Source organism: Anopheles coluzzii, chromosome 3 (genome assembly GCF_943734685.1).
Source record: "Anopheles coluzzii chromosome 3, AcolN3, whole genome shotgun sequence".
Lineage (NCBI taxonomy): Eukaryota > Metazoa > Arthropoda > Insecta > Diptera > Culicidae > Anopheles > Anopheles coluzzii.
In genome coordinates this window covers 89916909-89941105 of record NC_064671.1, presented here as the reverse complement: position 1 = coordinate 89941105, position 24197 = coordinate 89916909, and the positions used below count along the sequence as shown (strand labels likewise).

The following is a 24197-nucleotide window of genomic DNA, read 5'->3' as shown; positions in this document are numbered from 1 at the left end:
AATACAATGCACCATAAAGAATGTGTATGCATACATTCCAATATTCAAATTTCGTGACTGGATCACTACAACCCTCGAAAGCTTTCGGCAATCACATGCAGCGGAGTACGTTTTCGAACCAAGCGTTTGCGTAGAACGTCACAAACATTTGCGAGAGCATACGAACAATTACATCTTTGATGATGATGTTCTTCTCGAAGATGATTTTGATCCTAATAAAAATAAAATGCCTTTCAACTCTCATACCGTAAAGTTGATTTGGGCGGACGATTTGGCGACCTCTTGCTACGGTGCACATGTCGAACCTGACGCAATCGTTACATTGGCGCAATGTACTTCATATTTTGGGTAAGTATGAGCAACAAACAGCCGACTTTACGACTTAACAACATGCCCGTTATGGGTTCAATGGATTATGGGGGGGGGGGGGGGGGGGGGGGATAACCCATAAATCACTGAATGCGAAGCTCACAAGTAGTACAGGTCAGACCTTGACCGACAACGGTTGTTGAGCCAAAAGAAGAAGAAGAATTAGCAACAAATGGCAAAACCATACAAGCAAAAGCTATACTTCATCCATGTTTTAGGACTCGTCCTTCGAAGGTCTTGTTTTATGATTTGTCGGAGAGAACTATTCGCGAAATCATCGTGCATCCCAACTACACCCGCACTGCCGAGCCCAATTATAACGATGTTGCTGTTGTGAAACTAGAATCTCCAGTCAAATTCATTCCAACTATCTGTGGCTGGTATGACGAAATTAATCCATCTATCGAACTTGGAGTAAAAGCGGTAGTAACTGAGAAATTTCAAACTGGTGAGCAAAACGACAACGATTTTGTGTTCAATATCAATAATGCATGCAGAATGCCATTTGGCTACTATTTTAATGTTTTCCCAGACTATAAAAAGTCATCAACAACATTAGTAACAACCCTAGGAAAAAATCAACAATGTCTTGCAACACTGCGCCATCGATACCAACTGCTACAAGACACGCTGGATAAGTATTTGTGTTTGCACTACGAACCATCCTCGGCACTAAGCTCCTACCAGATACAATTGGGCGCTCCAATACATTCAATCCCCCGTGTTCATAACTATGTAGTAGGACTGAATCTTGTTGGGTATGACACCGACGTAGACACTCCGATGATTGGAATACGGTTTAGCACTCACAAAGCATGGTTCGAGTCAGTATTACTGCCTGCAAAGAATAAACAGAACACAAACATGCCCTTTGATGGAGTAACATACGTTGATTCTGATCTTCACTATTCCGATAAATGTGGATACTCCGATGGAGTCAAAGGAACATGTGTGGACATTACAAACTGTCCCTCTATCAAACAACGGTTGGATGCGAGCAAGTTTATCACTTTTTGTACGAACAGAACGGTAATTTGTTGTCCACAGCAATAGATAAGCTCGACAGAAAAATATTTCCATGAATGTCCGCAGTATTATAGCCATTTACGACAAGAACGACTCGCCAAGTCGATGGAGGACAGTTCGTTGAATAAACAATCTCCTCATCTGGTTCGTATGCTAACGTAAATCCCATTATAGTACTTTTCTTGAAATTTAAATAAACGTTACTATTTTCAAAGGTTGAAATAGGATGGGCGTATCCACCGTATCAATATATTGAATGTATTGCCTCCGACGGAGAGATTCAGGACCTAACGTGGTACGTTTCGGTGGTATATGGCCTAGAAATGGTACAGAACCAACATTCATTCCCGTTGGCAAGATAGAGTATCATCCAATGTACAATAAAACTACAAAAGAGCACAACTTTGCCATTGTGATGTTGGTGTCGGCATATGAGCCGAACTGGAGCATCTTCCCTGGATGCATCTGGTTGAACGAAACGCACTTCTCTACGGAACAAAAAGTGTGGGTCGAGCGTATGTATCCCCAAAACTCAACCAAAGCAAGACACATTTATAAGGATCAAAAATATGTTTTTCTCATATAGGTAACAAACGATTCTATGACATTTACCAGATGTACCAGAGCGACTGTGAAACATACCTGAAGCGTTCGATGGCAGATTCGGAGGCCTGCATGTTTCGTAAAGAGTGGACTTGTGCTTCTTATTACAACCCAATACTTAAAGAGGCATCGCCGAAATGTGTATTTCATTACAAAGATGCATTGCTGGACGAAATTTACGAAATTAAATATAAATTGCAAGCACCAATTATATCGCATCAGTTGGACAAAACCGGTAAAACGATTGAATACCTGATGAGCAATTTGGAATATGATTTGCATAAAAAATGGGGTACATCAATTGAAATTGAAATCTCAACAACACAGCGTGTAACGTCGGAAAAAGATTGGATTGTGTCGGTTCTTGAATCGAACAAAATCAGTATCTAATGATAAAGTGACACAATTAACCCAACAAATTTAAGAAAGGTGGCAGATGTCAGCTATGTCGCATACGTCAATGAAAAGCTTTGTAGTAAAGGTTTAGGAGTCAAATAAATGCTGCCCTTATGTTTATAACACCTAATGTCCGGTGAGATTGTGGTACTGGTAAAAAATGTCGATTTAGGACCGTTTTGACAATATTTGTGCAATGTTTATTTAAGTAATGCATGATTTTCTCTCATTTCCTTCTATAATAATACCAGTCCGGCAGTAAATAAAACCAAGTATGGATAAATATCCATTGAAAACATCTCGAAACACGAAACACTCGAATAGGAACCCGAATTGGGCTAATAACGATGGGGTCCCATAACCTAGGAATCATGAACCATAACCTTTCGCTCCCTCTACCAGAAAAAAATGTTAGTAGCCTGCTCCACCGGATCACCCCTCCCCCCCCCCCCCTCGTGATCACTGTGGCTGATCATCAAACCAAGACGAATCATAACTAAACATAAAGACATAAATAGAACAAAAATTTCTTTTAATTTTCTTTTTTTTTTGTAATTTTCATAAATTACAAACAGGTAATAAAAAAAAACAAATACAATAAAAAACGGATAAATCAGGGAGTGAAGATCATGACTGGAGGATCAGGTGGAGTCCAACCTGTCGGAGATCGGATGCAGCCGTGGTTGGATGACTGCAGCCCAGGATCGAGATTCCTGGAAACGAATTGGCGACCTGGCCATGTCTACTAGACGTGCTCGTACATGAGCAGGCCAAGAAGAAAAAGAAGACGATACATTACAAATTTGCCCAAAGCAATGGCTGTAGCTACATGTATTTCCCCGACTGTATGAATTGAATAACACATTTCTTTCTCGGCAACACCACAATCGGCATACTGAAAACAATAGACGATCAACAGCTAATTCGCTCACGCGTTTGTATTTTGACGAATAATTTATTGGTTTTACCTGAAGCTCCGATCTGATGGTAGCTTTTCTTCACACTCTCGCCACTCTCGCTTCCAGCTGACAATGTCTCTGCAAAACCAACCGCACGTCGCGTTGTAGCTACTATAGTGTGGTTTTTAATGAGATCTTAGTTTAAATCCTTCGACATAAAATTATGTTTTACGTATAATATTATCGTACTAACTGCATGCTACCAGAAATCATGCCAACTCATATGCTGAGTGTTGAATATTACACCGTGCGTCGGTAGTCTTGAATAAGATGTTTGAGATGAGGATTTACGTAAAAGACGAACTTCGCGCGCACACACGCTTTATTGTGCGCTCAAGAGTACGGAATACCGCGGAAATCTATGTATAGGAGCTGCATTGTAGCTGCTTGGCTTTGAACACGTTCAAGCCAGTAATTATTTCGATGCATTTATGTAGCTTCTTGTTTATCCGAAGCACCTGTACGTTGAAAGTATAAAAACGTGGATCCTGTATGCTGTTCGCGGCATATTGTTTACGATTGTAGTAAATCATTCCAAAAGCTGACCTATGGTACATTGAGCATACATGTTTGTGTTTGTGGCTATTTCGGGAATTTGGGCTGATGGATGATACCAATGTTGGGGCGATCGTTCAGCACGGTGGCGTTCGTTCACTAACTAAAGTTTAAAAGTAGGCAGTCTCAATGTCGGTATTTTGTGTTCACTCGTGCGAAAGGATCTCCTGATCGATCAGAGGGATTAGAGCCTTCGCTTTCAATGATTTCATCTAAACAATTTGCCTATTTTTGGTTTGCTGCGAAAAAGTCTTTTTTCTGTTCTAGATTGTGCTAATACATGCTACCTCTGCTCGCTCTATTCCATATTTCACTCCTATTGATGCTTCAATCGCCCGGGACCGGGAGTGGTTTTAGTGTTGGTCCTCTGAATCCAATCCAAACTTAATTTTGTTCAATATGACTACTTTTGCTCAAATCATTCCAATTGGTATCATTTGCACTATTTGCTTGACGACATTCTTGCTCTTCGATCGATCGTATTTCCACTTTTTCTTCTTCTCGTTCGGCTCGAGAGCATGTCACGATACGCTGCATATATTATACTATCACAATGATATACAAACACACAAACACAGATACCTAAGCTAGTGATCAGTTGCTCACTATAACGCTGCACTTAAAAATATTCACAAACACGCAAAGAAGATTACACTAACGTAGAGTCATATATGTACAAAGCGAGCGATAAAAGAGGAAAAGGAGACGCTCCGATTATTAGCAAACCTTTTTTTTACAATACACTTCAAAAGTGAGATAAACCCGCCCTCAAAAAACTGCGTCTCAGTTTGAGGAGTTTGGAGTCTTGATCCTGACCGATAATATCTTGTGAAGGAGGAGTCGGCGTTTTGCTCTGATGGCCACTGATAAAGTTCGCTTCCCTTCGCCGGACAGTACCGAAGCACCGCGTTTTATCTAAACTCAAATCTAATAACCTAAATTGCTCGAGTAGCTTAACAAATAAATAATATTAATTTCGCCTGATTTCATAAAACCATAAGAGAACCTAACAGTTGGAATATAATATCACGATCGGCAGGCGTGTGTCGCGCACGTCCGCTCTCGGTCCACCTCGGGGACGAGAGAAGAGGAAAGGAACAAACGTTGGTTAGTCTGTGGGCTAATCTCATGGTATTTGCTGGGTCGCCTCAGTTCGCACCCGTCGTATTGCCGGTGGAACTGGAACCACTAGCCGGGATTGGCGGCGGCGGCAGATCCTTCGGCCGATCGCGACTGCTCGGCTTGGAGTCGCGATCAGCCCGGGGAGGTAGGGCCGGCGTCGGTTCCGACGCTTGCGACTGACTATTGGTCCGGGGCGGTGGCACAACCGGTGGCTGCTGCTGCTGGTATGCCGACGGCGGCGGTATCACAATGTTGGCCGTGTTGCTCGAAACGGAGTGTTGCTGCTGATATTGCTGCTGCTGCTGCTGCTGTTGTTCGGCCGCTTGGCGCATCATGCGCTTCTGGTACTCCTGCTGCTGCTTGATGAACAGGCTGAGCCGGCTGAGCAGGAACTGCTTGTCGTGGCCCTCGAGCACCAGCTGCTGCTTCAGCACCTGCACCATGTGCCGGTTGGCCGTCGACACGGCGTAGTAGTAGTAGATGAAGAACGTCAGCACCACAAAGCACGGTATGGCGAAGCTGGCCGTGCCGAAGTAGAAGATAACGTTCTGGAAGAACTGCGGCATCTTCATGAACGCCGCAATGGCCCGATCCCACACCGACGGCAGCCCGCGGAACGGACCGCACGACCGGGACGGTACGATCTCGGCCAGCGCGTACACCACCGGCACGAGCGCGAGCGTGAACGAGATCAGCAGCGTCGACATGAACAGCGACTTGGACCGGGACGCCCGGTACAGGATGGCGGAGGGGTTCGAGTTCACCAGGCAGGCGAACTTCTTGATGTAAAACATCAGAAACGTCAGCAGCGCGGCGATCGCCGGCAGGAAGGGCGCGTAGAACGTGCCGAGCCAGCAGAGCGTCTGCGAGTAGATCACGTCCAGCACGTGCTTGGACAGCTCGAACTCCTGCTCGCCGATGAACTTGGCCAGCCGGGAGCTCGAGTGGCGCGCAAACAGTGCCCGCGGAAAGTTCACGAAGAACGTCACGAGAAAGTGCGTCGCAAAGTCGACGATGAACAGCTTGTAGAACTGCTGACCGACGAACGTTTCCCAGCATTGTGGCGCACCGTTCTGCTCGTCGTAGCATTGGGTGGGCAACTGGAGCTGCTGTTGCTGCGTCTGTGCCTCGGACACGGGCGATTGGCGGTCGAGAAGGAGTGTGCCCAGTACTGAGATCGTCGATGCGGTTAGATTCGCTACGAGTGAGGCATTTGCTTCGGGCAGCTGATATGCGACGGTGGTCACGAGACTGGCTGCGGCTTGTGTGGTGCTGGTACTGCTGATGGTGGTGGTAGTAGTAACGGGCATGGCAGTGGTCGTCGAAGGAGCCAACGTGGTCGTGAGGATTTGCTCCACGCCCTGCTCGGACGACGCATTCAGCAGCAGCTTCTGCGTCACGTTCATGGGCGTGATGAGAAAGTAGAACCGGCTGAGCAGAACCGCCAGCGACGACAGCCGCAGAAACACGGTCCGAAACAGGCTGATCTTGATCACGAACAGCGGCGAATACTTCTCGTACTGCACCAGATAGTTGAACAGCTGCGGCACGACCAGATTCATGCACACGATCGCCAGGTACGGCAGGAACTCGTAGAACAGCACGCGCAGCTTCTCCTCCAGCGACAGCCGCTCCATCGTCGGGTCGGTCGCATTGAACCCTCCACTACCACCACCTCCTGCTCCCACCTCATCGCTGATCGACGAGAGCAGTGGCGTGATGGTGCTGGCGAACGATATAGCACCGCGCTGGGACGCGGACGAAAACACCGACCAGGACGACGGCCAGCTCATGTACAGCGTTCGGTTGCCAATGCCCTCGCTGAAGCTGACCGGATGCGAGGGCGTAAAGTTCGGCTCCAGCTCGGCCAGCGACACGTTAAACAGCACGTAGATCGTAATGGCAGCGAGCAGCAGTATCACAAACACGACCAGATTGACCAGCATCCGGATCGCGATCAGCTTGAGCATAAACTCGCGCGACCGATTGTTGCGCTCGTGCTCGAACCGCTTCTGGTAGAGCAGCGATTTGATCTCGTTGTGTAGCGCCCGGTGCTTGATGTCGGCCGACTTCTGGTTGTGGATGCAAAAGTCCCACCCGCCAAACACCAGGTTGCAGTACTGGTAGAACAGGCCTTCGCCCTCGGCGATCCTATCCTTAAACTGGCGCACGACCGCCCGCATGATGGCGACGAGCGTGATGATGTAGTAGATCGCGATGATGATCACGTACACGAGGGGCAGATCGTAGTACAGGATCGTTTGCCGCTCCGGGTCGGGCAGGTCGCTCTCCAGCAGCCTACTGGTTTCTACGGTCGATCCATTAATCGCTGCTGCTGCTGCCGCAGACATGCGCAACTGACGCGCCGTATGGTATGCTCGATCCTCCATTGGGCTGTAGCCGTAGATCTGGTTCGTGTACATGCCGTAGAACAGCAGCGTACCCTCGACGAACCCCGTGCCCTGTATCAGATCCAGCACCGAGAACTGAGCCGTACGGGTCACATTCTCGTAGCTTTCCGAGCAACACTGGACAGACGTTGGATCCGTCACCAGATCGCACGGCAGGTCGGTCGGTTCGCGCAGCACTAGATGGGGCAGTACGACGAACGCAAAGATCAACAGAAACAGCAGCAGGTTCAAGAAGACTAGCCAGCGCAGAAAGAGGAAGTACGCGACTACGCCCGTCCCGAAGTTGCCCTCGATCGTCTTCAGCGACATGCGCCACAGCTCGAGCTTGGTCTGGTATTCGCCCCACTTGGAGCGAAAACTTTGCCACGCTTTCCGCCGGCGCCATTTGATCTGCTCGAAGCCTTGCAGTCGGAGTTTGGTAGCATTCTGTAGGAGGGAAAAGTAGTCATCGATTAATGGTGCGTTTAGTATGCTTTGAAAGGGAAGTAAGCATTACCTGTAGCTGTGCCTTCATTTCTCGCTTCTGTGCCATCGGAACCGGCATCGATTTGATCTCCCGAATCTCCTCCCATGTTCGCTCCTCGTTAATCAGGTTCTCTGGGAGGACAAGTAAAGAAAAGGCATTTCAATATGATTGCAATGTAACCCCTAGACACTATCTGACAGAGGCAAAGAACCCTTTGCCCTTTTTACAATGCTGTCCAACACCGGCCCTGATCATCCCTGATCGTTCGTTGCAAGTCAACAGTCTCAAAGGTCCATTGTTTCATTGCGCTGTGTGCTGTGCTTGGAACACAAACACATACACACAGACACACTTCCGGGTAACAATTGCAGCACAGACAATGGTTTCGCTCCACACCGCTAGGTTAATGTCAGTGTCGCAATTTAACGGCAACGTCCGTCACATGCGTCGCACGTTGCACATTCGTTAGCTGCCACTCGGTGACGATCTAATGGAGATCAATCAACTGGGTCTGGTGTGGAGGGCTGTAATCATGCTGCAGTGTTAGGTCGCGAGGGCAAGATCAGTTGATTCTTTAAACTAAACGATAAATGAACCATCTTCACAGACATTGATTAAGAATTAAGTGACGCCGAATCGTACAAAATATACAACCTATAGTCAGGATCATTACATATGAGAGCAATTCTAACAACAGACTGGAACTTCAGGTTTTTTGCTCCACGTATGATTAAAGCGGCGATGACTCATTCTCCACCCAAGAGCTGATGATCTTGCTAAATCTTTGTTTCGTTCATTGCTTTTTGCTTCGTTCGGTGCTGAACAGAATCAAGCAAGCTGATCTTCCAACGGAACAAGACAAAGAACTTAACTTAAAAGCGATAAAGAGCTGTGACTATTCAGTCGTTTAAATACACGTTCTTTGAAGATTTCTCTGTAGTTGAAGTTCTTACTGAAATCAGTTTCCCAACAAAACAAATAATTCAAGATTCCACAGCAGTAGTCCAAAGCCAAAGCCGTAGTCGGCTCAATAAAAAATATAGGATTCTCATCATCCTCACGCCACCCACATGTAACGGTATCTCGTAAGGGCTCGCATGACACACGACGACCCCACTTCTATCATCGGGAAGCAGGCCGCTAGCGATGCTCTTGAGATAATTTACGATCCTCTCCCCGCAATACGCTCGCGAAGTTAGTAGTCGATAGAAGAGAGCGGAAGAGAGCGCGAGACACGCACGCAGTCTGCTGGTCGATCAATCTGCCAGTCGTTCGTTGAACTACACCGATCATGAGTGGCAAGAGTAAAAAAGAACTAGCTCCAGCTATAAAGTGACCGGATACGGAATATCATCGTGGGACAATTTCACGCTGCTGTTACACTCCCTTCCCCACAGATGTGTGGGGGTTTGATGTGGGGTAGCTAATTTATTTTCTTTTTCTCTTCCCTCTCTTTGGTGATAGCTATGGACCAAGCTCATTAGCATTGAATGCAATGGTTATTAGTTTTTTATTTCTGTTTTTTTTTTCTTGCTCATTTGCATGAGTTGTATTTTTGGGGCGATTTTTACACCGATGGAACCATCACTCGCAACAATGCCACCCAAATCAACAAACATTATTTGTGATAATGGAATAATTACGACCTATCTTTGTGTGAAAGTCGTTTGAAGGACATTACAGTAATTCAAGTTCTATCAGAAACCCCACAGTATCTTCTCATCCACGAGCGTTTAAACTCACCTGATAGATCGGGCAGGGTGGCCACCTGCATCTCGTGGTACTGTGAGCCTCGGCGGGCAACGGTCGAGAAGCTGGCCCGCCGCCTCGTACCACCTTTTGTGTCCTGTCCCTGGGCAGGTCGGACGCGCCTTGTCGTAGCTAAAACACAAACACAAGTTAGGATCTTGTTTCTGATCATTCCCACCAGGCAAGTACTTACCATTTCGCGTTTGCTTCGACGGTAGCAGGGTTGCGATCTTCGACGGATCTCGCTGCATACCCTCCAGGTCGGCCGGATAGCTCTCCTGGTAAAACTCGCCGCCAGCCTCTTCCCATCCTTGCGTTTTGCTCGCCCTTGATCGACGATCCTTACCGCCGGACATGATTTCCCGGATCTGTTCCTCCACACGGTGGAACTCCAAACACCTGGAATGCGCGCTGCTTCAACGTACACACTACGCGTTTAACTTTCTGCAATGGGGAATAGGAACCAGTAGATACGACATGTTAGCGAGAGCAGCACTTGATGGCAATTGATGGCGTCTGTGGAGATGTCTTTGCTACTTTGATACAATTCTGGAACGTCGCCAGAGCAGAATGAATAAGCGATTGACGTGGCCTGGAAGAGCGTGTACCGTATCGCACCCGCATCACACCTGTCCGGACGTCCGGAAGTTCGAATCTCCAAGCCCCATCACACCCGTCACTCACATGGACGTGGTCTGCATTGGCAAGAGCGCCCACTCCTACACGCCCGTAATGTCTCGTTAATTGCCTATCATCACATCGAACTTCTAACAGACACTCGAGAGTTTGTTCAGAGCGTTTTTCCCGCACACAGCACAGCTGCATGCAACACGCACATCAAACACCGTTGCGACGCTATTCCGACCTATTCCCCCTTCACCTTCTTTCAAACCAACAAGGCAGTGGCCAGGCGACACAACCATCGTAGCGAGCGCATTGATGAGGTGTTAATGAGTCTCAATTACCAATTGACTGTGTCCCGGTGCTCGACATGTTGTGCGCGCGGCTGCGATAAGATAAGCGAATGCCCTGATTGAAGGATTTTCGCGACAGTGTGGAAGATGAAAGGGGAAAAAACAGACAGCCAACAACCCTTTCGGTAAGTGTGTTTAGTGCCCAATGATACTTCCACATCAAACTTTCACTCGTGCTAACATGTGGAGGAGTCATTATGGGCGTTCTATCTTATCTACCGGCATTGATCGGTACTTGGGTTTGACCCACTGCTTGACACTTTGGGAGTGGACGAGTCTATTGTGGATATTGATGAGTGCGAGGGTGTCATACTATATGGTAGCGCTTACATGTTCGAATACATGCCGAAGGATCTTGCACACTTCAGCCGCATTTCAAGTGCATCACCGCTATCTTGGTTTAAAGATTGTTAGGTGCTTCTCCATTTCCTCGTTGTATGTGCAAACTGTGTACTTGAGTCATCCCATCTTTGAAGTGGGCTCTAGAGTGCAAATTTCCACTGGGTTTATTATCGTAAATTGGGACTTACACGAGTGTGTCACATGTTTTGATATCCTACAGTAGCGTGACTTGTATCAAAGTAATGACTATTAAGGTGTGTTTGTATTAAGTCATCTGAATTGTACTGAAGAAATTTCTCACATAAAACGCGAATGACTAATTCCACACCAGTTCACGCAGTTCTGTGAAATGTCAAACGTCCCCGAATGCGCTGTGCTGACCTTAACCTCAAACCACCAACTTTCACTAGCCGGAACGGTAAGTCTTCCAACATCTTGCCGCATTTCACACTACCTTGAGTCACCACCTACCACGAAATGAACTCTCTTTTTCGCTTCTCGCTTGCCAACCACACAGAACTAACACGCTACAAAAACCATTTGAGGAGGTTTGTACCGAACATTTCTGCACTTTGTCCTAGGTACGTCGCTCACACGTCAAAATGTGGCATCGAACCTTGGCCGGCGAGCAAGTAATCTCACTAACAGCAGCAGCAGCAGCAGATCAAACAAGTCCCTCCCCAGACCGGCCATCTGTCGCCAACCTTGCATTGCCAGACGTCAAAATGCCGAAAACACCGGCGAAATGCTACTTGTAGTAGAGCGTAGTAAAATTAAAAATAACCCCCCCGAATAAGCGTCGATCGTGGTTGCGAAAGAGAGAGAGAGAGAGAGAGAGAGAGAGAGAGAGAGAGAGAGAGAGAGAGGGATGAAGTTGGGTGGTTCATTTCGAGTGAACCGATGAAGGTCGTTCGAGCAGAAACGATCGATCGATCAATCGCGATTGATGAATTGCACACAAGAGGGTACACGTACGCACACTTAAACTGTCGATTGAGGCATTGAGTGGCGTTAGGGGCATCGTGTGCGAGGAACAGACTTTACAGTAATCGCTCAAATACCACAAACATTCACCTCTCACGATCAGCACTGTAATCCACTGTACCGTCAGCCGGTTCAACGTCTTCAAGTGACGCTGAGTCGATTAGACTTGGAAAAATCTGAACGATTTTTATTTCCTCCCCAAAGCTGTTGTTTATGGCGTCAGATACCGGGCAATGTATCGTGTTGCATAAACATCCCCCTTCCAGACGTGTGCAGGAATTCGAGAAAATCGCAAACCTCGTTTAACTGTTGCTTGCCTACTTGCCTCATTCATCGGAACTGGCAATGTTATTATCTTACTGCAAATGCAAATATGAAAACAAAAAAAAAAAGATATTCCAAAATACGTCAGACATCATCGCCCCGGCATGATCGCGGGCACGATCGGTGAGTAAAGTCAGGCACGTTTTTAAAAATACAGAATTGCAAACGGCATGGTCTGGAAATCGTCCCGGAAAATGGTCGTTTTTTCTGTCTGTTCCTTCTGCCCCTCAATCACGATCGCAAATCCTGTTGCGAGATACGGAAAAGGGATGTTTGTGTAGGGGGACGGGGGCGTTTACGATGTGTTTTCCTTTTGCAGAACCAAACGGAAGCTAAAGCAGGTTATTTTTTTATTGGTTAGATAAATACACACACGCACACGGTTTGCCCTTTCCACGAGAAGCATTTTCCACGAGACTTTGCAGCTTCTTCAATTTAATCGCTGCTCCGATTTAAGCTATTTGTTTACACGTTTCAACGCGATCATAATTAAGCGAAGAAACAAGAGGAGCAGTAATGCATGGACGACCCCCATCATTAGCTTAACAAGGCTCCACGCGCCAAAGGCAGCAGCACAGAGTTGGGACATTTCTTTTGCGAAACATCTTTATGATTTCGTTTGTTTAGTTTTTCTTCTTTTTTTGTGGTCATGTTTGCGCATTAATTCATTTTCACAGCGTCACCGCCGAGACATCGCGCAGACACGAAACTGAAACACCTCCCAGATAAACACAACCAAGTACAGTGGTAAGCAGTTGTGTTTTGGTGCTGGTGTTTTTGGTATAGCAAAACGAAACACGTGCACGGAAGGGCAATCGTTTAGCCAAACCAGCATGGAAACGCCGCAGCACATGGACAGCAACATTTTGTTTGGTACCGTGTAAACGCACACACTCTCCTCACCCTGCCTAATTTCCAACGTCACACGACAACACTGCTACCACTACTATCTACTGACGTGCAGCGATAGCGACGATTAGTGCAGACTATTAGCAGTAACTTTTGGGTTGATGGGATGTTTCGTTATTTACCATCTTCACCCACCATCCGGGTTGATGGCGTTTGTTTATTGGTAGCAACGGGCAGAGCGATAATAAACAAGCCCCCTCGCCCGAGTGCAACTCGTTGCAAGTGCTCCGTGCTAACGCACGACGCCAAAATAGTCGATACCGATCGGGCACGTTTATTTTACATACAATCCAGTCACTTCAGCCCCTTGTGTTCAAGGCATAAAAATCGTCCATAAATAAGGGAAGCAGCAGCCAGGAAGAGAGTCCAATAATTAACCCATTTGCGTTGGGGATTAAATTATATAGCACTGCCCAACTTGATCGGAATAATTGATGCACACTTGTGCACGCGACTACTCAAGCGATTGGGAAATATCAAAACAACTGTAACAGTTTCTGTGTTAGGCGTGCTTCAAACTAATGTTTCTCAATTATTGTTGTAACCCTCAACATATCGGTTCAATCAAAGCGCACAACACACACACAATCGCCACGAGTAAGCAAGTGTTATTAAATTGCTTGCCTTCTCGTCGATCGAACGTACTCCCGCCGAGATTCTAATCTATTTATTACCAATCAAAAACATTGCGCTGTACGTTTCCGTTTGGGCAAATATGTGACCATTGCCACCGCCGCAAAGCGGTTTAGAATACGCGATACCCACAGGAGGCCCCCGCGACCGAGCTGCACAAGAATCAAGTAGGGGGTGCTGCTATTTTCAGCCGAGGGCACCCAAGCATTTGACATTTGTCTAGCGTCTATTTATGGCCCCCCCGGGGGCCCCCTTTTCAGCAGTTCCCTGTTTTGAAAAATAGCGACAGTAAAGAAGGTGTTGACAGTTTGCAAGCACTTGAAATGGGAAGAAAATACATTGATTCTCGATTTCGGGAGGTTTCTAACACCCCGAAAAGCAAAACCTTTCTTACGTGAGGTAGTTAGTAATTGAATGGGCAAATTAAAAGCTTTCTCAGACCCATTTTTCTTTAAATATGGTCCGATTTAAACTCGATTGGATGTGAGGAACTGAGCGGAAGCAGTAGCACGGTTGTAAAGCAGAAGTTATCACCCAAACAGCAACCGAGCAACGAGCGTCGAGCGGAAACGATGGGTAAAATTATATATTGCGTGTGAGGGTAGTAGAAAAAAACCCACCACTGTTCAGCGTTAGTTTGTGTTCCGTTTTTTTGCTGTTTTGTCTTGGTTCTCTGTTTTAATTTCGGCTCAACGCGGCGTGTCGGCAAAGCAAAAAGATAGCGTCTCGTCGCGTCGGGAAGTAAGCAGCGTGGGGCATTAGCCCGCCCCATTCTTCAGACCAGGGAGAAAGAAACCTGCGAAACGGTGGTCGCTCGTCTGATCGGTTGCATATTGTGCAATTGCGTGGCGTGGCGAGTTTTGCACACACACGCCGATGACTCAAACGCTGTTAAAGAGGTACGCGATGAAGCGTTGAAACCGTTGGTGGCGCAAACCGTTCGTTCGCTCGAAGCGCGCCGGTTGACCAATATTGCAGGCAAAACTCATCGCAAATCTGTCCGCAAGGGGTGAAACAGAGACCGTTGGGCGAGTTGGAGTCGATGGCAGCAAAACTGTATTGCCGGCATGGCATAACTAAAGCGAAAGTGAAGTATTTGTAGTATGTCGTTGACTTTACTGCCAGTGACGACACAGATGGAGAGAATGATTCGCTTGAAACTTGCTTTCCTGCCAGATGTTGGATCCAAAGCGGAACTCCTGTTAGCAAAGGGTCTTATGTTCATGCCTGTTTAGCAGGATCTACCATTATTTCATGGTGGGAATAGCTTTCAAAAGTTTTCTAAAACATACCGATGATACGTCACGAGAGATCTTTAGCTTTACCTTAAAATATAATTAAGATTATGATCCATAGCAATGATTTAAGTCCAAATCTCAATATTGGATCGTTAGATGTCTACATGAAAAGGGCATTAGAACCAGCTCCCGCGATATGCCACCATATGGAATAGAGTCAATATCATGTACTCAAACGAAATACAAATATAAGACACAAAATATGAGAAGATCTCGATGATTATGACGTCATAATGCAGTAGCCAACTGGTTCTGGGTAGGGCAGGAGAGAAAGATATCACCTGAAGTTCAATATTCTGCATTCTGAAGTTGACAAAGTATTAAATGAGCTTCCATTGAATAGCAGAGCCTTAGTAGCTTAATGTCTATGTCATCTATATCAAGATCTTAAGTTAAGACACATATTGTTGGGATACTCCAATATTGGGATCTTCAGATTCAAATCACAGATGCTCTCTCAGATCTACATTGGAAAAGGAGGATAGGAACTTGCAACAATTCTGTTCATCTTCATCTGACACAAAAGGAAGTCTACACAACCAAGTTGCAAGAGCTGCTGGCGCGTAGTTCCACCCGAAACCTTATCAAATTATATCATTTTGAGGCACAAAATCCCCAAACGGCCGACACTATTTCCATTGTGCCCTCTGCACACGACAAAAACCTCCACCGGTTTCTACTTTCTTTTTGGCACAAACAATTTTCATTAAATTAACACGAACACGGACAAAAAAAACCACGCAGGTGCCGGAACCGAACTGTTTCGCGGACTCAAAATTTGCCACACCTCGAACAATGCTTGTCACACACACACACACGCGCACGTGCAAACGCAGGAAATGAATAGAAAAATACAATTGAGCTTCCGTGGCGCTCTTTTTCACCATTTTCGAAAGGTGAGTTAGTCACAGTCGGCCCCCAAATGTGGGACGACCGAAAGCCATGTGTCATCGGATCCCAAATCCACACTTTTGTGAACTTGTGTGATGCCAAACTTTCACCTCCAATTTTTCCGCCGTGACGTTGCAGTGGTTTTGAAGAAGAAAAGCAACAAAAAACCAACAACCTCTTAGTACCACACTGCATGATTGTTGGTCTGGGGAAAAACTAAACGATACCAACAACACAACCCGCCGGTTCGATGCAGCTGATTCAACACACAACCGTGCCGGAACGATTGCTTGTTTACAGCTAGGTTTTTTTTGCCTTCGCTGCCGACATGGATCATACGATTGGCAATCAAACGTCTAATTGCAGTTCATTTGTGAGGTGAGGTTGCGAATTGGCTGCGATCTCTATCATTCGGCTTGTGAGTCGCACTGGATTGATTGAGAGAAAATTAAACGTTATTCCAATGGTATTTGTGACCACAGGGAAAAGGGCAATGTACCCTTTAGGGTGAAAAAGAATGACAAACTCGACAACATACACTGAACACTATAAACTAAACTCTTCACAGCTTCAAATGTGGCATGAAGACATGCTTAAAAATGATAGTAAAAAGCCAAAAATAAATCGCACTCGCAACGGTCGAGGCGCCTCCTTCTTGGGGACGAGCAGTATTTTCGCATTGTTTTACATTTTACGCGCACAATTACCAACCACAGCAGATTTTCAGCTGTTGCTCTTGAAATCTTTTCATCCGCACCACCCAGAAAGAAACAAACGATCAACGAAGCGATCTTTACGCTTCCTCTCTATTGCTGGTTGAGTCAGTCTCACTTGCGCCATAAATTTTGCCACACTCAGGGAAATTGGGAAACAATGTTCGTTGTTTTCCTACTGTTATTTTCGCTCTATGCTTAAAAGGTCCCCTCCTCTTGTTGTACAGTCTATTTGTACTGGGTAGGTTAAAAATATAATTGTGAATTTTATTATTACCCAACATTACGAAGGAAGTAGCGTCCAAGCCGATCGCTCGGACGAGCGTGATCTTGCGTCGAGCACTTTTTCTTAAGGGCAAATGCTCGAAAATATCATCCCATCGGGGCACACGTCCCCCGGATGATCGTCCCAATTAGAAGCATTCTAATTGAATTATACATATTTCACCCAGCACCACAGCTGATGTGTGTGCTGACGGCGAGAGATGCTCTTTAAATGGTTTTTGCCTCCATCCGTCCACCTCATAGATGGGCTGTCCCAAAAAAAAAAAATTGCGAACCAAATAGTAACGACTCACGGTGAATCCGTGGCTCAATATTTGTCACCCGCCGGTTGTGCCGGTTGTACGAAATGTTTATCGTGCTCGTTGGCAGGGTATCGAGTGGAAGAAAGAAAAAAAAGAGTGACCGCGAAAATACAAAACGCGTCGAGCGGTGTATGGCAACGGGGTGCGATGTTTGATATGGCAAATCATTCGTCACTACGCGATCGTCTGGGCTTGCGTGGTCGCCATAACGCTTCGCTTCGGCGGGGCAGTGCAGGGCAGAGAGGAACATTATTGGACTGTACGATGCGGGGGAATGTGCAAATCGTGACATGCGTGCTGATTGACATGTGACAGAGTGTAATTACGACTTGGAGAGACGAGCACTTTAGGAAGTTTATTTGCTTACGGAAGCGATGGTTTAGAACAGCAAATAGAGTTCTTATCTAAATCCACCATGTGAAGGAGATAATACACAAAACAAGCTTGTAGATAGTTTGTTATCCGACAGTTGTTCTTTTTTCCTAAGGTAATATTTTGCTTAAAGAAACGGAATAAGCGACAAAAATCATAGGTTCGTAAGCCTAAAAATAAAACTGTAAAACAATATATATGAATTGAGCATCTTAAAACCGAAACACGTCGCTTGACGATGAACTAATATTACAATTATTTCATGAACTAGTACTACGCGAATTATTTTCACAAACAAATATATTTTTTCGAGTGCAGAAATACGAACAAACCCCCCCCCCCCCCTTGTAAAGTAAACTTAAATAAATAAATAAACAAACACTTTGTCGCTAATTGTTTCAGCCAACACCTGGCTCAAGTGTCATCCGATACTGTGTCACAGCGACAAACAAAAGCTTCTGTTGGCAAAAAAAAACAGTTTCGTGAGAAAAAGTGTCATGCTCTACCAAATACATAGTGTGTTTTTATCTTTCTTTCGGTAATTTTTGTTGTATGATGCAGTTTTTTTCTTTAAAGAATTTGCTTTTTTAGCTTTCCGCATCGCTAGCTGTTTGTACCGGAAACGGGATCATATTTACACCACAAAAAAAAACCGACTGCAAATTTTACCAAGCCACGAACCCGATAAAGACAACAGCACGCGTGTTTGGTCGTGTGAATTGTTTGTGCAAAGCATCGACAAAAAAGTGCTTCACAAGCGCAACTTTGATAGCAAAAGTGGACGGTAGTGAAGGTAGAAAGCGAAGCGATGACTCCAACGAAGAAACAGAAACAACAGACAACCGAAAAAAGTGAAACAGCATAATTAGTGCTATTAATCAAGCATACAGTGAGGGGGAGGCCTCGGTAATCCCTGAGTGGGTGGAGGTTTTTCTTTAGTTTCTTGGCGGTTAAAGCGGTAAAAGAGAGCAGAAAAAAGGTGTTGCTAGAGACGTTACAGAATCTCAAATGTTCTGGACATTCTTCGTAGTAAAGCTAAAGATTACCTTAATTTATCACACTTTAAATTGTAAGAACAGTCCAACATAATTGATAAGGTCAAACGGCTACTTCCCAATGCGCTTGCGGTGCGAGTAATTTAGCGATTTGCCGCAAGGAAAGCAGGAAACATTCATTTTAAACTCGTCGCACAGACGCATCCACGCAGACGGCCCAAAAGACTTGGTCCTATTTTAAGCGCAACTCATTGCCAATCATCCCCTCGCTGCGGGAAGACGGCCGACGCACAGAGGCAAGGTTCACAGCCCGGAAGGTCATACCGGACCATACGCGGATGTGGAAGGGAACAACCAAACCAACGACGGCGAGGTGCACATAAAGCCGTCGCTGGTTTTAGCATTTTATATTTTTATTCCTTTCTCCCCGCCGGCGATGCAGCACCGACCCAGCTAAAGATGCAGCGGAACTGCCACCGCACTCACGGGAGGGACAGCCAGCGGACTGTTTTGCGAGTTTAATCTCACACATGCTGCAGCGGATCATTCGCACATTAGATCATCGTGTGTGAAAAGACCCTGCGACTAACGCGGCTTGTGTCACGAAGAAGGCAACATGGGATGATAAATTAAACGCGCTGTAAGTTAGGGACAGGAATGGAGACATTGAGGGAAGCATGTGTCTACAAGCAGGCAGAATGGATGGAATAGAGTTCCAAAGGGAGGAATCTTTGAGATTTTTGTGTGATGTTGTAATTTTATGCATGCCGCAAAAGTATTTACATTACGTAAAGTTGGTTTGCAATAATGATCACAACCAATCAAACCAACGAAATTGGTTTGGATTGAACCGATAGATGGCGCTGTACGAAACACTTACCAGTGATCTTGTTTTGTTTCTGTTTAATTGATATGTTTACCAACCAAGAACAAATAATTATAATTGAACCAAACTCTCAACAAACCGTTCAGAGGAAAACCTTTATAATGACGATCGTTGTGGCTTTAGATGCCCTTTTCACTCGTTATTCCCTTTACCGTCTATGTAGATCAGCTCAAACCCGCGATCGCATCACTTGGTACTACCAACAATCACTCGGTACAACTGCGAGGGTAGGGAGAGTAGTATCATCATCATTACTGTAATTCGCGAGATTACCATGTACACCACGGCTGCTGGATGGTGCACGGATGTATCGCGGAGGTCGCTGCTGATGCTCTCTACCAGCAACTAATAATAACAGCGAATCGTGCTATGACAAGGAACGACGAGCAGGAGGATTTACATTTCACCCGGCGTTGGATAATACCGCGCGATAAGTGTAGCTTTATCTCGTTTACCACAAACGAACCCACTTTGGGCGAATGTTGTGGCGTAGTATAGCGGCTAGTTCGGAGTCGGGTTCAAACCCACCAGCCGAAAGACCTGAGACAATTCAACCACTGTGCTTGGCGCAGCTGATCAGCCGCGCCGGGGCACGTTTTGCTTGCTGCGCCAAGGTCCAAACGGTTGATAACGGAGCACACACACACAAGCCAACAAACAGGGCATTTATATTTCTATGCTTGTTCGAAGCAAGAGCCACAAGCAAGAACTGCGTCCACGAGCTTCACTTTTGCCGTCGTCTTGTTTTTTGTTTTCGCTTCCGTTTGCTCTCGTTTTCGATGCGCAACATACGCGGCGCGTGTGGGTGTAAGTGCAAGGGGATGATTGCAGTCCGATTTGTGCAAACGGAGCATACAAAGAGAGTGGACGAAGCATTTGATTGAAGAGTGAATGAGGTCGCATTTCATTCGCTGACGGTTCATTTCCGCGTTGCGGCAACGGAAAGTGTCAGCGGTTTTTAAAGGGATTGTGTGAAGTTTGCGTGTCTCAAGTTTTGCTGGGAAGGGTAGGCCCTAGGAAACTAGAGCGTAAGCATTTGCCAATCAGGGATGATCTAGATAATAATATTTGTCTTAATTTAATGTCAAAACATTCTGGAGTGGATGATCTTGAACTAAAAGCTCTTCAAATTCTTCCATATCATATGCTGCCAAACGTATTTCCAAAGATTTACTCTGTAATACGACCTAGTTGTTCTTATAGTATAACATGTCTCTATCATGAACCAATTTGGTGTATTCCAGCAGTAGACTCAGGATTCAGGATACCTGAGAGGATATATCTTCGGTATATTCCGTGAAGAATCTTCTTCCATTGTCGATGTTAGTCCAAGATATGGTGCACTTTGAAATTGCACCAACATAAAAAAGGTTTTGGAAAACTTCTAACCACAGCCATCAATCTCATCATCTCAACAAATTGAAAAATTGTGAAATTCCTTAATCCAATAAACAGACAAGACAAGGACTTGAGGAATATAATCCGTCCTAAAGCAAATATTCAGAAATTGCAGTCCAAAGGAGGAATTCCTACTGTGATTACTAATCACACAGATCAGTTAATAATACCTCGAATTCTAGAATGTTAATAGAATTCATTTCGAGTTTTTGTTACATCAATCCCTCGATGTCAATTTCACGCTCCAAAGTCAAAAATAATTATTCGAAAAGAAGTTTCTAAAGCAAGAGATAAGAGATTACCTCCGTTGCCGACACTGGAGAACTCTCTGGAATACTGAATCTCGGCGACTTAAAAAGAAGACTGACAAGCCTTCTGCACGAAAGGAGGTTGTTGCCTTCCACCAGCTAATCGCCACGAGCTTATCACAACTCTTTTTCCCAGCATCGCCCAATGATCCCGCTCTTTTTGAGGTCATCGTCATGTGCAAACGATCCAATCCAACGAGCTATGAATATAGTACGCCTGAGAGTAGATTTAATGGACCGCGACACATATCTTCTCCACGTGGTGGCACGCTTCGCACCGAAGGCATGTAATTACAAACCGACCTGGTGCTTCCGCCACAAACGAGCGGATCGTAATTGTTTCGTGCATCTCTGGTTCTAGTTGCTCTAGAACTGGTTTCTACATCGGGCCCAACAAGCATGTAAACATGTAAATAGTTGGTGTTTGAACGTTTGATAGATTTATTTGAACGCCCTTGTCTACCCACCATTAGCATTTAATTGGGTCGTGGCTACAAGATGTGCTTTCTATGGGCGAGATCTTGCTACAATGTTCCCAGTTGGGCCAGGAAAAACTTGTTCCAATTAGAATCTGGAACTAGAACTGCATTCGTTCCACCAAACCTTGCAAGAAATGTCGCCTATACTATGTTAAATGCTGCTGCAAGGAAGCAAAACATATTCAACTTACCACGTATCTCACTGGCCTCCCGCACACAAAGGTGTGCCGTACCGCGGTGTGTTGGCAAATGGTTTAACTCTATATGCTTTGTTCTCGTTACCCCCTCCCGTCGATCACTAGATCGGCGCTAGATTGCTTCTAGATGCCCAAGGCTACCCCTAGTGGGGCCCACACGGACACGAACCGGCGTGTGGCATTGGCTTGCAGTTGCACAGAACCTGCAGAACGTGCACCACCACCACACCACCTTGGCTGTGGCACCTTGGGAATGTGGTCCAGCCGTTTGCTTCCTTGCTTGGGTGTTTCGCTTGAACGGACTCTGGGCACTGGATTTCACTAAACTTGCATTTTTCAAACGCCAGCTTTACCTTTCTTTCTCCTCGCACTCACCACACTTCAAGTGGATTTACTTTTCAGCTTAAATTAACTCACTAAACCGGTCACAACGGATACGCGCTCACATACATTTCATCACACAGACACACAAACTGGGACCTTTCTACTGATGCCCCTTCCCCGCACCGGTGGAAACCGCAGCTCGCCGCCTACTGTGCATTAGAAACGCGTCCCGGCACACCGCTGACGGGCCAGCGGACGACGACAACGACGACGGCATCATGGTGGGAGCAGCTTGCACTTTATTTTCCGGTTTTTGTTCTACTTTTTTGCCCCGCACGCGCACACATTGCACAGTGAGCCCTAAGGAAAGGAGCTGCTGCTGCAAGCGACGAACTCTTGCATCGTCGGACCAGCGCAATCTGCAGCAAGGTGTGGTAAACCGCGGCAGGAAAGGGTGCAGAACTCCCCCAACTCGGTTTTCGCTATCTCTTTCTCTCTCTCACACACACAAACACACGCATGGAAGCGATGCAGCACTTTTGTTGTTGTTGTTGTTGTTGTTGTTGGGGTAAAGAGGAGCTCTTTTTCAGCACTTTTGGGGGAGTTGGGGGCAAAGCAAATCCTTTCGCTGTATTGCACTGTAACACAACACACATACACGGACGGGATTAGGGATTAGGCCTTAAGGAAATTTCATTTACATTTGCTTGTGGAGGAGGAGGGAGCTATTTCACACACATTTAGCTTCGCCCTTTTTTATGATTTGCAGACTTTTCACGGCATTCTCTGAATCACTCTGCTGCCATCATGATGGCTTTTTTCACACTCGGCACTTGAGCACGGACAGCCTCCTGTTGACGGTGAGCGAGCCCCCAGCCCTCGCCTTTCGCTCGCTTCAAGAGCCGATTTTCACGTTTGCTTCCAACGCCGGAAATGGCTTTCGGACGCTCCCTCTTTTCCTCATCCACTTCACAGCATCCACACACACACACACAGAGACGGTCGAAAGAGATATTCAACACTTCTTTGCACAACTTTTGCTTCTTGTTTGGACTTTTGCCTTCACTGCCCGTCTTAGCGGCCAGAGAACTTTGATTTACTACAACGTTGTACAACTTCTTTCGCTTCGCTTCTTTCGGCGCACCTCGGAGAAAAACACACCATCAAAGGGAGCTTTTCCGCCAGCATCCAACACAGACACACACACACACACACGCGGACAGGAACGAGCGTAGAAATGGTGGCGATGAAGCCCTTTCTCTTCTCACGCTATACACGTATACACATGCGCGCCACTCACCTCCATTTCCCCCACAGCGCTCTTCCCTTGCCCGGCCAGCGCGTTGCCTGGTGCCCAACAGCGGCCTGTGTTGTCGTTGACACAATCGAGCCCACCACACACACGCAAACACAAAACACACAAAACTCTTCCCCACCGCGAGATGGATACACAGACACACACACTACACACGGCACAGGTGAAAATTTTGCTCTCGGCCCGAAGAGGATGGATGGAGAGATGCGTTCTCTAACCACCGTGGCGGGGGGGGTGGGTTGTACACAGGGGGTGGCTTTGCTTTTGCTGCCAGCCTACGGTCTGGGGATATGCTGCGATTCAGCACAACTTCTTCTTCGTTTGATGCTGCTGCTGCTTGCAAATCCTCTTGCGAATGGAAGCTGCTGCTGCTGCTGCTGCTGAAGAAGAAAGCAAAACCCGATACACACAGAGCTGCGGACCGCAAAACAACCCCCTATTGCCGTCGGCAGATCCGCTTGCTTCGAGCGCGAGAAATATAATGAAGAGCGGACAGCCGCGCCGCTTTGAATGGCCGAACGGGAGAGAGCGAGCGAGCGAGAGAGAGAGAGCGCGCGTACGCTCGTTTGCGGGAGTAGTTTTTGAATGAAGCGAGGGCTGGTCGAAAAGAAA

General features: G+C 46.3%; 1 protein-coding gene across 3 annotated transcripts; it reads right to left on the bottom strand.

Annotated features, from left to right (window-relative positions):
- Positions 1–3329: 3329 nt before the first annotated feature.
- LOC120956574 (transmembrane channel-like protein 7) lies at positions 3330–24072 on the bottom strand. 3 transcript variants are annotated; one of them, XM_040378171.2, is made up of 5 exons: positions 21941–24072; positions 9850–10100; positions 9651–9788; positions 7938–8038; positions 3330–7867 (listed from the first exon to the last, which is right to left on the bottom strand). In XM_040378171.2, the coding sequence occupies exons 2-5, from the start codon at positions 10010–10012 to the stop codon at positions 5057–5059; spliced, it is 3213 nt and encodes a 1070-aa protein (XP_040234105.2). In that variant the 5' UTR covers positions 10013–10100; positions 21941–24072; the 3' UTR covers positions 3330–5056. The 3 variants fall into 3 exon arrangements, with proteins under 3 accessions (XP_040234105.2, XP_049465277.1, XP_049465278.1); XM_049609320.1 differs by lacking the exon at positions 21941–24072 and adding an exon at positions 10194–10570; XM_049609321.1 differs by lacking the exon at positions 21941–24072 and adding an exon at positions 10265–10570.
- Between the last annotated feature and the right edge of the window lie 125 nt (positions 24073–24197).